Genomic DNA, 14,062 nt, shown 5'->3' with positions numbered 1-14,062 from the left:
CATTACATCAGCCACCCAACCCCAACTCCAATAGAGCGACTTCTCTTACACAGTGGCCACGTTCACTGCACATCCATCGTGTGCACGTGCAAACACTGGCTTCGTGAGAGCAATTGTATATTTAATGTGATTAAATTGTATTAAACGTGTGTATGTTACTTCATAATATGTATATTTAACATTTGCATAACGTGATATAAATTAAATGCATTGTTGGTCTATTAAAAAAGAAATACCCATTCACGTAGTGGTTAATGGTGCAAGGGTCACAGTAATTAGCCCATGTTACAATGGCAAGCCCCACTCAGGGCCAGACCCATTAGGGCCCCACCGATTGGCAGGACGGGAGCAGAGCGGGCAGCACGCTGATGGAAATCGTGTCTTTATTCACCTGGGAAAAAGCTCTGCCACCCGTCAATTGCAATTTTGTGCTTGCAAATGCAAATTATTGAAATTACTCGCTTTGCTTGTATCAGTCTGGGATCCGTCGTTGGCCTCATTCTATCCATCAGCCAACCGGAGTGGCCCAGTACTGGGGGGGGGGGTCCTCGATCTCGGCTCCATTGGGCTCATGGAGCTCGTGGAGCAGCTCACCTCTCAGCCACTCACGCCACTTGCTGGGAGTCCTTGGGATGTGTCTCTTTGGTGTCGGCGGGATATATATGTCTGGTGTCAGTGAGATGGTGTAAGTTGGCGGAATGTATCTGCCTGTTATTTATGAGATGTCTGTTTATTAACAAGCCTGGTGTCAGTATGCTCAATATTAATTGTATCTTTGGGACTGTTTTTTTCTGGTGGTTTTTTTTGTATCAGTGGCACATGTCTGATGGCAGGGCATGGTGTGTCTGGCGTTTGTTTGATGTCACGAGGCTGTGGAAGTATCTGGTGTCTGGTTTTCTGTGATTGTCACAGCCTTTAAAGGTAAGAATTCTGTTTATGGGTATCCTCAAATGTGCTGGTGGTGTTGACACTGCGAAGGGATTCCCACATGGCCACAACTTCGATAAAAGAGCTCAAAATATAACTGTTAGCGGAAAAGGGTGTTTATCAGCACGAAATAATAATAAAAGATGAGTGCCGTGAGTTAATTTTATCTCATGGATCAATGCTTGCCAACCTGATGGAACTAAATCATCTTTCACTGAATACTTTGTGTTATCCACAATCCCCACCAACAAAGCAAAAGATAGTATACAACTCCGCAAGGCACCACCAGGTGTGCAGGCGCATCGGCAGCCTCCTACTCAGGGACACCTCCGGGCAAAGGCAGCCAATCAATTCTAGATTTTAAGTTTTCGTGACTGCAAGGATCCATATTCGTTGGTTCTTTCGGTAAAGTCACGTAGGTGAAAAAATAAAATTATTTATTTAAAAAAATATTATTATTTCTTAAATAAATACATTTATATATTTTTCTTGTTCACCTACGTGACTTTACCGAAAGAACAAAAGAATACAGCCAATCAAATCACTCCCGCAGGCTTTGTTACTCCCGCGATCAACACGGTTAACGAACCCGTATTTGGCTGTAACAAAGCTGAATTGTCCATGATTCATTATGCGGTCTTGTGTGTAATGTCCCTTTGTGATAATGCCGAATATTGTTTGCTATGCTGTGCTTTAACACTGCCACGGCAGCAGCAACAACACAAACTCAGAGCTTGGCTTACAAACCGAATTACATCAAGGCATTGCCAATAAAGTCAAATAGAACGTTGGCATTTCGCACACACCACCATAGGTTTACATACAAATTCAGGCAAAGCAAAGCGAATGATTTATCTTTGCCCTGTAGAGGCCAGAACGCCGTGTTATTGCAACCACCTCCCATAAAACCATACACAGGAAAACACAATGCACAATTAATAACACGCAACACAGAATATGCAATGGAGCAATGTGCAATGAATGACAAGAACATTCTACCAGAGGCAATCTACTGTTTGGCCTCCGTTCACTGGGTTTCCAATACTTATGGGGAAGGAAAAATACCCCATTCTCATCGCAATGTAGTTCGTGCACGTTGATTTAGACAAGGCTAAGGAGGAAAGCCCAAATAACGACTGATTATGAAGGCGGGGTGGGCAGATTCGAGAACGCACGTTTTCGTATTGCACCAACGAGACCCGGAACCTAAAAACCCGGACCGCGTTTCCCCCTCGCTGCGTTTCCCGTCTCTCCCCGCGCACCGTACCCCTCACTTCCGGAAACATGGCCGTCTCCACGAGCACGAGGAGCGGAGTTGGGAACCATCCACGAGGTGAGGGAGAGAGAGACGAGGTGAGGTGGGGGAGAGAGACGAGGTGGGGGTGAGGGAGAGAGAGACGAGAGAGAGAGAGGTGACGAGGTGGGAGAGAGGTGACGAGGTGGGAGAGAGGGGACGAGGTGGGAGAGAGGTGACGAGGTGGGAGAGAAGGGACGAGGTGGGGGAGAGGGAGGGAGGGTGAGGAGACGAGGTGAGAGAGGGAGGTTCAGGTGGGGGAGAAGAGACGAGGTGAGGAAGAGGGAGGTTGAGGAGACGAGGTGGGGGGGGAGACGAGGTGAGGGAGAGGTGGGGGGAGGGGACGAGGTGAGAGAGAGGGGGAGGAGACGAGGTGGGGGGGAGGAGGTGGGGGGGAGGAGGTGGGGGGGAGGAGACGAGCTGGGGGGGAGGAGACGAGGTGGGGGGGAGGAGGGGGTGGAGGGGGAGGAGACGAGGTGAGGGAGAGGTGAGGGAGAGGTGGGGGGAGGGGACGAGGTGGGGGGAGGGGAGGAGGTGGGGGGGAGGAGACGAGGTGGGGGGGGGAGGTGGGGGGGAGGAGACGAGGTGGGGGGGGGGAGACGAGGTGGGGGGGAGGAGGGGGTGGAGGGGGAGGAGACGAGGTGAGGGAGGAGACGAGGTGGGGGGGAGGAGGTGGGGGGGAGAAGGTGGGGGGGGGAAGAAGGTGGGGGGGAGTTGGTGGGGGGGAGGAGGAGGTGGGGGAGGAGGTGGGGGGTGTAGAGTAGACATATGAAGGAGGGAGAGGAGTACGAGATGTGTGGGATTGAGAGAATGTGAGGTGTGGGTAAAAACAAATGAGGGGATGAATGCCGATATGCTGAAAAGAGGTGGGCGAGGGCTAAAGGGGGAGAGGGGCGGGTGATCGAAGAGGTGAGCGTTGGGGAAAGCGAAACATCTTCATCGGGATGTTCCGCTCTCGACACGTAGCTGAGTTGGGGTCCTCTGTTGCTTCTCACTCCCGCTACGGGACCGGGGCGTGATGAGGCGATCGAGCCCCGTCCTCCTCCCCGAGACACGAACAATGCGGACGGGGCACCACGGGCGCTCTTCGCGTTGCCGTGTGGTTGTTCGTCCAGTGGGTGGCGCCATTCGTCAACGATTGCAGTAGCAGCGCGCGATTCCAGTGTTAACGTTTGTCTTGTGAATGCAGAACCCACGCCGTGCAGCCCTGACCACCAGGAGGAGGATAATGAGGAGCTGGACCAGGAGGAGAAGGTGGACCAGGAGGAGAAGGTGGACCAAGACGAACTGGATGCAGCCTCGGACGCTGGGAGCGACGCCGAGGACGCTGGAGATGCAGACGCAAGTGATAATGACGATGAGAGCAACGATTTGGAAACAACAGACGACGGCCCCTCCGGCTGGGCTGATGCCATGGCCAAGATCCTGAACAAGAAAATACCCCAAAGTAAACCAGCTATTCTCGTGAAAAGCAAAGACATTGAAAAGGCAAAGGAAGAGGAAAAGGAGCAGCGAGAAAAGCTGAGAAAACAGGTAACGGGTTTTTATCTTTTTAACCGATATTGGAATTAATTGGTTACATTTGCTCTTTGTTTTTACCCAGACAAATCCAACAAGTTAGCTTTCCATAAATGTCACGGTTGATATTCCATCAATGCAATGTTTTCTTTATTTCTAAGCAGGTGGAAACCCATTAGCGTAAAATTAAACGGCAGTGGTCATTTAACGTCTTTTGCAGATTGAAAAGCAGCAGCAGTGGGAGGAGATGTGCCGGATGAGGCCCGACGCCACCAAGGACCGCGACCGAGAGCGGAATCTGCAGAGAGTGGCCACCAGGTGTGCAGACGCATCAGCAGCCTCCTCCTCGGAGACGCCTCCTCCTCGGAGACACCTCCGGGCAAAGGCAGCCAATCAATTCTAGATTTGAAGTTTCCGTGACGGCAATGATCCATATTCTTTGGTTCTTTCGGTAAAGTCACGTAGGTGAAAAAAAAAATATTTATACAAATTTTTTTTTCTAGATTTGAAGCTTTCGTGACTGCAAGGATTCATATTCTTAGGTTTTTTTCGGTAAAGTCACGTAGGTAAAAAAAATTAAAATTAATACAGCATACAGCAAGCGTGCTGTGACGGTTCCACCTGAAGACGGAAGCTTGTGTTGCCTCCGAAACGTCGTGATTTTTATTTAATTTTTATCTTATATTACTTTTATTCATTTAAATTTTTTCACCTACGTGACTTTACCGAAAAAACCTAAGATTATTATTTTTTATTAAATAAATACATGTATTTATTTTTTCTTTTCTTTTTTCACCTACGTGACTTTACCAAAAGAACCAAAGAATACAGCCAAGCAAGTCACTCCTGCAGGCTTTGTTTCTCCCGCAAGCCGCTTTCTTCGAGAGGCCTACGTTTATCTGCTGTTGAACTGTGGGTGAAGTCGTTGTCGTCATTTTGTTGTGCAGAAACAAAATGACAAGTACCTCTCCAGGTTCATTTGGGTTTGTCTCAGGAATGCAAAGGAAGCTTTGCATGTTAAAATGAGCATTTTTCAAGTTCATAAATGTGTTTTTGTTCTGAAGCATGCTTTTCGCAATTAAGGAGTGATTTAATAGCATATGTAGTGTGAAGTGCGCTTGTGGTTAACCTGTTCTTATATAGAGGTCAGTTTGTACTCATTGACTTAGGGCCCTTTGTATACATGCGTGACATATAATCCTGTATTCATAAAGTATATAGTAATCAGTTGTTCAACTCAAGGAGGTTGGAGACAAACACAGCATTTGTTAAATGTGAGCAACAGGATTCCTGCAAGTACTTGTATGTGAAGCTGATGTGGGATTTGTACTGTATGTTATAGATGATGACTAATAAGATACATTTCGGTGACTTGGCATCCACTCTTGTGGCAGGGATTTGTTTGGGGTCTATTTTGCTTACAAAACACTACTCTGACCCTTGTGACCTCTTCCCACTGTGCCTCACGACAAGGAGAAACGAAACACCCCCCCCCCCCCCTTAGCTAGCCATTATTACTTTGGAAACTGGTCCACAATTGGCTGTGATGCTGTGCCGTGGGTGGGATGATGATATGGTGATGGGCTGGATTGGAGTAGAAGCAGCTGTACAAACACAACAGCCTTCGATGGTTCAACGGCTCACTTTTCTTGGGCATTCAGGTTCACGTGAAATATTGGTCAGAAACCTGAAAGGTTTTCCAAATGTATGCAGAAACTCTCTGACCAGCGCACGGTATGGTCCTGTTTGCATGGAATGCCATGCGAGCCACCCCGCCAAGTAGCCACGGTGAGCCCCGGTCTTCCAGGCACGCAGTCATCATGTGCTCACCCGACAAGGCCAAGCGGTCCCGACTGGCTCCTCGAGACGTAACATGAATCTTTTGAAAGCAGTGCCCATTTGGTTGTATGTCCAATCAATATAAAAGAGCTGGGCATAATAGGTGTGTTAGTTTTGGTTGTTAAATGGGGCCACTTGCAGTTTCAGATGTTGTGGACAGTACATTTTTACAATCTGTTACGTAACAATGAGATGGAAAAAAAAATGGAAAAATGTCGGGATTTCTTGAAGCTGGTTTTGGTATGTTTCAAGTAAATATAAAATACTTTGTGGAAAATGTAGCACACGTGGGGGTGGGCACAGCGTTGGGGCCTGCTGCCCACCACAGTCGGCAGGTTTCCTCAGCCTTTTTTTAAACGTTTAACCAAAGGGACTTTTCATGGAACTCATATTGAATACTGTACTTTGCTTGAGGTATCATTACTGCAATGCAGCTTCAGATATTTCTGTAATGGTATATACTGTTGTCGTTCATGAATTAATACGGCATTTTTAAAAAGTATGCAAGAAAGATTAATAATGTATAACTGCACTGATATTAGGAGTGCAAACATTTTTCCACAATTTATCTTAGCAATGCTCTGGTTCCCATCAACCCCTCCGCATCTCGAAGGTGTCCTGCTTTTCTTTGAGAACGCCATCAGCATTCGGCGCGGGACCTTCCCCGAAGTGAAATGAATGCGATTCATCTCTGAAACGTTGCGCCGACCGCAGTAGCCGTAGCTGAGCTCTTGGATGCATCATCATCATCACTCTGAACAAAATGCTTACGAGATGTGTCACTGTGAAAAGCTGGGAATCTTTAAATCTTTTTTTCAGAGCGGATGATAATAATAATAGTGGCGATGTGGTAACGATGACGCACTTGTTTGTCCCGTGCTGTATCAGGGGCGTGGTGACGCTCTTCAATGCTGTGCGAAAACACCAAAAGGGAATGGAGAAAAAAGTGAAAGAAGCCGGCGGTCTTGAGCGCAAGAGAGCCAAGGTGCTCTCCTCCGTCACCAAGAAGGACTTCATCAGCATGCTGCGGGGCGAGGAGGACGCGACACTTACACGCACGGGCCCCGGCCGCACAGCCCCACAGGTAAGGGCCCTGATCTCCATGAGCATGGGGCACCCAGAGGCAGCCTCTGCTCCCACCTCCACCTCCCGCTCCTTCCATCGGCCTGGCCAACATACGCAAAGGCAAGGAAAGCAGCCCCGTAGACTAAATAATGCAAGTTAAAAATGTGCTCTCGTTGCAGTGGTGCTCTCTATGGAATATTTGTGGTTGTTTAAAAAAAAGGAAGGGAACAAAATATGAGACGCTCGGAATTAAACGCTGGCCACCAGTGTCGGAGAAGCAAGGTTCATTCGCTCCCTGGAGGCACCAGGAGCACTGTCACGTGTTCAGATGATGGGGTGTCCCGTGTTGGGTGTAGTTAGTTTGGTGTACACCAGGACCCTTGGTGACAAGGTTGGGTGGCTGAACGAGATGATGTTCTACTGTTCATGAGAATCGGGCTTCGTTTGGGGGAGTCTGGTTTGAGTTTTCTGTCAATACCCCACTCCTCCTACCCATGCTTAGTGCTTCAGAGGCGCGGTGTCTTTCGTTTTGCGGAGGAGGGAACATATCATGTAACGGGTTTCAAGACAAAACATCTATACATCATCTGCGGTGTGACACTATAAACCAAATGGTATTTATTAGAGACGCATAAAGGAATAATACAAACCGTAAGGAGGCAGTGACAACATGTATGCTTGGGTAACACTTTCGTGATTAAAACACAACTTACAACTATGCGGCGGAGTGGGCTTGTGCAGCGCCCGGGAGTGCTCGCACTGCTGGGTCACACGCTGCCTGTGAGTGAGCTCCGCTGTGGGGGGGCTTCGAGAGACGTGACGGTGTCGTGTTTAGTCGCTGTAGCTGCACGTGCCGCTGGGTACGTGAGCAAACTGCGACTTTTACACTTGCAGCGAAATGCAGAAATTATTGGGACTTGGCAATTTTTATGAATGCTTGAGCTGTGTTTGCTTGCTTGCAAGCAGATTAAAACATTAACATAAGTACATTCATCTGCTGCAGCCAAACATAGCCCATGGCCAGCCTGGAATTTGCACTATTCAACCTCAGCTCTGGGAACTGGGAGTTGGTTAAATATAGTAACCTAACCATTCAGGACAATAAATCCTGCCCTTTTCTAATGATAACTAGAGACCAAAACAAAATGTCTTGCGCTCGGGGTGTGTTAAAAGGAAAATAATCAAATACGAAATAAACGCCTGAGATTAACACTGGAGACATACTGTCACCACTGTGGTCAACACAGGAAGTGGAGGTTTGTGTTCAGTGGTTTACGCTTTTAATGGCAATCATTCTTTAAGTCACATTTCACAACAAAGTCAAGTAGAGTTACATTACACGGGTTTCCTCCAGAGTGGGCTGCTGTTAAAGAACCTCTTGAAACAAACAAGGATGGAGCCTCACTGCACAGTCATCCTGGGTGAGCCCGGCTCTGTCTGATGCTCAAGCCGTGTTTGATTTGACGGTCGGCCGGCGCTTTCATCGGAGGCAACCGCAGGGCTGTGGAGCTTAACAGAGGCTGTAATCATGTCTGTGATGAAGAGGGCTGCGGGGGACAGCGTAGGTGGATGGCTTCTGATTTATGGTTGTAGAGGTTGGCTCTTGTAGACAAACCCCACCCAGGGCCTCCCCCAGCCTGCTGCTACTTCCATTGAGTGCTGGCGCCGGAAGGGAAGCTGCCCTGCACCTCACCCAGCGAGCTCTCGTCACCCATCGTGCTTCTTCACGTTCCTTGCATTTCGAGTGCATTTGGCTTCCAAGGAGGCACAGTGCAGGCAACTCGAGGGTGCGCGGCTCTTGATGGTGACCAGCAGCAGCTGCTGCGGGGCCCTTGGCCTCAGCCGCAGTGCCCACACTACAAACCTCACACGCTGAGGCATGAAGCCACGGACTTTGCTCAACGAGAGCCAATAAAAACATTTCGTGACTGATTTTATTTCAGCATAAAGTAATGCAGCGTGTCCAGAAATGGGGTGAAACCACCTCTTCCGCCAGTCTCCGAGAAGCCTACGTCACGGCTTGACATCCTCTCCTCGTGCGAGTCGGCACTTTTTTGAGTCTTGAGTTGAGGATGGAGGGTGACCGTGCAGGGGGGTGAGGTTGGTCGCCTACGCACTGTGCTGCGATTCGCACATGGGACCACATTTGTCACTGAGGTTGCCGAGAAACACTTATGAGGTATCTGCCGGCTTATTCTGGCTGTTTAGGCTCCGCCTGGGTAGAAAGTCCCCCTGGGTGGGTGGGTGGATGCATGCATCCAGCCGACGATTCATTCCAGAAATAGTTTGGAATTATTAGAACCCAAATTTGGTTACATTTTTTTAATGTAATAAATTATCATATTTATTCAAAAGCGTTCCTGGGTTAAGACACTTTTCAGGCAGACCATGCATTGGGACCTTTTGGTGAAATTTTTAGGAGTGTTTTACAAAGAGATTACCAGAGTGCCTGGATAGAATCCACACGAGCAAAGACAATATTCAAAGATCTCCACAGACTGGTTCACAATCCCACCTGCTGTACTGCCATCTATTGGCCACCTTGCAGTCTAGTGAGTTTTAACAAATCAATTCAATCCATGAACCTTTGCCTCCATAGAATTGGATTACTAGAATATCTCACGATGTCTGGTAATAGGAATAATGCTACATGGTAGATGTATTTGCTAAATCGAATTTTGCTATATTTCTGCAGTCTTAATAGAAAACGAAGCGCTGACAGAACTGATGTTAACATAAACCAAACATGTTGGCTGTTGCGCTAACAATCAATTACTATTTGTGTGTGAAAAATGAGGAGAGCAAAGTTTCAATAGGCTGTGAGAGCGTGCTGTGTTTACACTCAGAAGGGGGTGAGCAGACACGCATGTATGTCTTTATTATTCTCCACAAGAGATCAGCAGAATGAAAGAGAAACAAAATAGTTGGAAAGATTTGAGTTTTGCTTTCTTTACACACAGGGGTTTTTGAGCCGAGCAGCCCCGGCCCCGTTTCCCTGGAGGAGCTGGGCTGGCATCTCGGTGGGCTGTGATCAAATATTTGTGCAAACGGAGTTTGAAAGGCTCGCCTGTGCCGTGGCTGGGTCGCAGATGGGAGTGATTACCGGCTGGAGGGCTGCCAAGAGCCGCGCACCCCCTCCCGGACTTGCACCGCCCACACAAGCCTGCCCTCCTAGCACACACACACAAGCCTGCCCTCCTAGCACACACACACAAGCCTGCCCTCCTAGCACACACACACAAGCCTGCCCTCCTAGCACACACACACACACAAGCCTGCCCTCCTAGCACACACACACAAGTCTGCCCTCCTAGCACACACACACACAAGTCTGCCCTCCTAGCACACACACACAAGCCTGCCCTCCTAGCACACACACACATACACACAAGCCTGCCCTCCTAGCACACACACACAAGTCTGCCCTCCTAGCACACATACACAAGCCTGCCCTCCTAGCACACACACACAAGCCTGCCCTCCTAGCACACACACACATACACACAAGCCTGCCCTCCTAACAAACACACACAAGCCTGCCCTCCTAGCACACACACACACAAGCCTACCCTCCTAGCACACACGCACAAACCTGCCCTCCTAGCACACACACGCACAAGCCTGCCCTCCTAGCACACACACACAAACCTGCCCTCCTAGCACACAGACATACACACAAGCCTGCCCTCCTAGCACGCACACACACAAGCCTGCCCTCCTAGCACACACACACAAGCCTGCCTTCCTAGAACACACACACACACAAGCCTGCCCTCCTAGCACACACACACACAAGCCTGCCGTCCTAGCACACACACACATACAAGCCTGCCCTCCTAGCACACACACATACAAGCCTGCCCTCCTAGCACACACACACACAAGCCTGCCCTCCTAGCACACACACACAAACCTGCCCTCCTAGCACACACACACAAGCCTGCCCTCCGAGCACACACACACAAGCCTGCCCTCCTAGCACACACACACAAGCCTGCCCTCCTAGCACACACACACACAAGCCTGCCCTCCTAGCACACACACACACAAGCCTGCCCTCCTAGCACACACACACCAAGCCTGCCCTCCTAGCACACACACACAAGCCTGCCCTCCTAGCACACACACACAAGCCTGCCCTCCTAGCACACACACACAAGCCTGCCCTCTTAGCACACACACACACAAGCCTGCCCTCCTAGCACACACACACACACACAAGCCTGCCCTCCTAGCACACACACACACAAACCTGCCCTCCTAGCACACACACGCGTGCCCTCCTAGCACACACACACAAGCCTGCCCTCCTAGCACACACACACACAAGCCTCCCCTCCTAGCACACACACACAAGCCTGCCCTCCTAGCACACACACACACAAACCTGCCCTCCTAGCACACACACGCGTGCCCTCCTAGCACACACACAAAAGCCTGCCCTCCTAGCACACACACACAAGCCTGCCCTCCTAGCACACACACACACAAGCCTGCCCTCCTAGCACACACACACACACACAAGCCTGCCCTCCTTGCACGCACACACACATAAGCCTGCCCTCCTAGCACACACACACACACAAGCCTGCCCCCCTAGCACACACACACACACAAGCCTGCCCTCCTAGCACGCACACGCACACATAAGCCTGCCCTCCTAGCACACACACACATAAGCCTGCCCTCCTAGCACACACACACACACAAGCCTGCCCTCCTAGCACGCACACGCACACATAAGCCTGCCCTCCTAGCACACACACACATAAGCCTGCCCTCCTAGCACACACACACATACAAGCCTGCCCTCCTAGCACGCACACACACACAAGCCTGCCCTCCTAGCACACACACACAAGCCAGCCCTCCTAGCACACACACACAAGCCTGCCCTCCTAGCACACACACACAAGCCTGCCCTCCTAGCACACACACACAAGACTCGCCTCTCCGCGCACACACCCACGCAGGAGGCTGCCCTCTCGATAACACGCACACACACAGGAAGCTTCCCTTCCCAAACACCTACACAAAGGAGGCTGCCCTTTACACACATGCAGCTGCCCTGTACATACACATGGGGCTGCCCCGATCGCCCTGAGCTGCCAATCGGTGGCGAGCGTAAGTCACGAGGTGGTGGGAGTCAGAAAGTCCTGTTAAAAGCGATGGTGCGGAGGCTGCATCAGCAGTCGGAGCACTTCCAAATAATTGGTGGGCAAATTTTTGGTGGCAAAAGTTTACTCCCTTTACTCTTGTATGTGCTCACTCCTGAGACTGAGCTTGTGTAGCTCTAATATTCAGTGGAATGATATCTTCAGACTGAACCATGCAAGTCAACACTGGCATTTACAGTCTAACATGAAACAGGTAGTCCTCAGGTATTTTTAATTTAACTGGAAAATCTTGGTGGAGCCGCCCACGTGCTTGCAGACAGGGATGAGCCAGACCATTGGGCACACCACCCCCGCAGTTGCAGCACTGACTTAAACGCGCCAGCCGGCCGACCGGCGGGGCAGGCGGCAGCTGCAGCCGGAAAAGCTGTGGGCCGGTGTTTGCCCTGGGCGAGCAGAGCATGGCCCCGTCACACAGGCGACATTCCCTCGTGCACAATGCGGCTGCTGTGCCCTGCCCTGCCCATGGACCTGACCTCGCTGTCACTTAATTGAGCAAATGTGTTCCTTCCCCAGCGGGATTGGTTCGCGGCTGCTGTGGTTGCTGGTGCTGTGGCCGCTGTGGCCGTTGCGGTTGCTGCTGTCAAATCAATATTGGTTTTATCTGGGCCGGTGACGAGGCAGCGGTGTGCGATGAAATTCAACACATCCACGTTAGGAAGGGCGGCACCAAACTATTCATTTTCTCTTTAGGCAAAGAAAACATAAAAAAGGAGAGGTTTATACTGCGATTAGGGGCGCTTATTTCGCAGGCACCGTTCAATGCAGCAGACGCATTCATACAGTTCAGCAAGCTGCACAAAATTGTCAAAACTCCAATGTGCAGTAATAAAAATGTCCAAGCAATGTTTTCACTTTTTTGGTTAAAACTTCCGTTCAGTTTTATGGGCATGGGGGGGCTTTGATTTTTGTGACATCATAAAATTGAACACGGGTGAGCATTCACATCTCCTCTTATGTCGTAGCTTTCTTCAGGTGGACATGGGCCTCTTAGGTACCTTGCCTGTTGGTCTAAAAGACATCAATTTCCCCAACAGAGGCACACGGTTTTAAAGTGTGGACTTGTGCTTGTGTGTGCTTGTGTGTGCTTGTGTGGCATGATCAGGCGGGTGAGCAGAGCGGGCCATCGTGGAACATCCTGCGAGAAGACTTCATGATGGGAGCCAAAATGAAAGACTGGGACAAGGAGAGCGTCAGCTCGGCGAGTGGAGGAGACGGGGAACCGATGGACGAGCTTGACAGCGAGTCGGACTAGTGCGCACGGGGCCACGCTCGCACACCCCAACCCACATCGTACGGCACTGCGAGATCTGCAATTTCTGCATCTACTTCATACCTGCGCAACAGTGTCTAACGGCCGTGTTTTAAAATACTGACAGTCGACACATTTCGCCTTTCGGTTGGGTTTACCATGTTTCCCAGTTCTGTGTATATAAACAAAAAATAAAACATTTTTGAGACATTTTCATTGTGAAAAGCGTTGACGGTGTTTGCATCGCTAGGTGTGAAGCGCAGCGGACGTGCTCGTGTGTGTGTGTGACCTGGCTAGTGGCGTGACTTCCTGTAAGTGCAGTCGCCACCAGTGTGTTTAGTGGTCGCACACTGAGCCTACAGACATAAGCCACTCCACCCAACCTCCAGTTATTAGTCACCATGCTCGCACTGCTGCCTAAACACCTATGACAATGGGGATGGGTGTGTAGGGTCATCCTCACGGAAATAACAGGGCCCTCCCATGCAGTGGCGCCTAACCCTGGCCCTCCAGGAACCGGCTGTGCGAGTGGCTGAGCCTTAAAGAGACCATCTTCAAAAGTCATGGGCAGGGCCTTGGCTCATGCTTTCCAAGACCAGCTGTGCGTTATGTTCAGAGGAGCATGTGCTACTGTGGTGTAAACCTCACTGGGTAATGGTGGGAGTGCGGTGAAGGTTGTTGAAGTTGCTCTCGCAGTGATTTTGTTTGCATTGGTTGTGCATGTGACAACCCCCTGCCCCTTTAAGCTAGATCATCAGTATCAAGTAAGGCCAAATCCGAGGACGTCACATCTCGCCAACGATTTCTCCCTTCTGCCCAATTGACACGTGGCCTCCAAGCCCCTAAGCTAATTGAAGCTCAAGACGACCTGCAAATAGGATCTCAATTTACACTCCAACAATATTGAGTAAATTAAGTCATGCAATTGGCTTGTACTAGGGCAGGGGTCGGCAACCAAAATAACAAGAAGAGCCATTTCTTTCCAATTCGGTA

General features: G+C 50.0%; 1 protein-coding gene across 1 annotated transcript; it reads left to right on the top strand.

The window, feature by feature from the left end:
- Positions 1–2,133: 2,133 nt before the first annotated feature.
- On the top strand, positions 2,134–13,282 carry LOC133347013 (RRP15-like protein). The gene is made up of 5 exons (XM_061558891.1): positions 2,134–2,260; positions 3,411–3,754; positions 3,960–4,057; positions 6,467–6,662; positions 12,923–13,282. Exons 1-5 carry the CDS (start codon positions 2,212–2,214, stop codon positions 13,070–13,072), a joined length of 837 nt encoding a protein of 278 aa, XP_061414875.1. The 5' UTR covers positions 2,134–2,211; the 3' UTR covers positions 13,073–13,282.
- Positions 13,283–14,062: the final 780 nt, after the last annotated feature.

The sequence above is a fragment of the Lethenteron reissneri genome, chromosome 25 (genome assembly GCF_015708825.2).
Source record: "Lethenteron reissneri isolate LAM-NWPU_2019-01 chromosome 25, ASM1570882v1, whole genome shotgun sequence".
Lineage (NCBI taxonomy): Eukaryota > Metazoa > Chordata > Hyperoartia > Petromyzontiformes > Petromyzontidae > Lethenteron > Lethenteron reissneri.
This window is presented reverse-complemented; position numbering and strand designations above follow the sequence as displayed.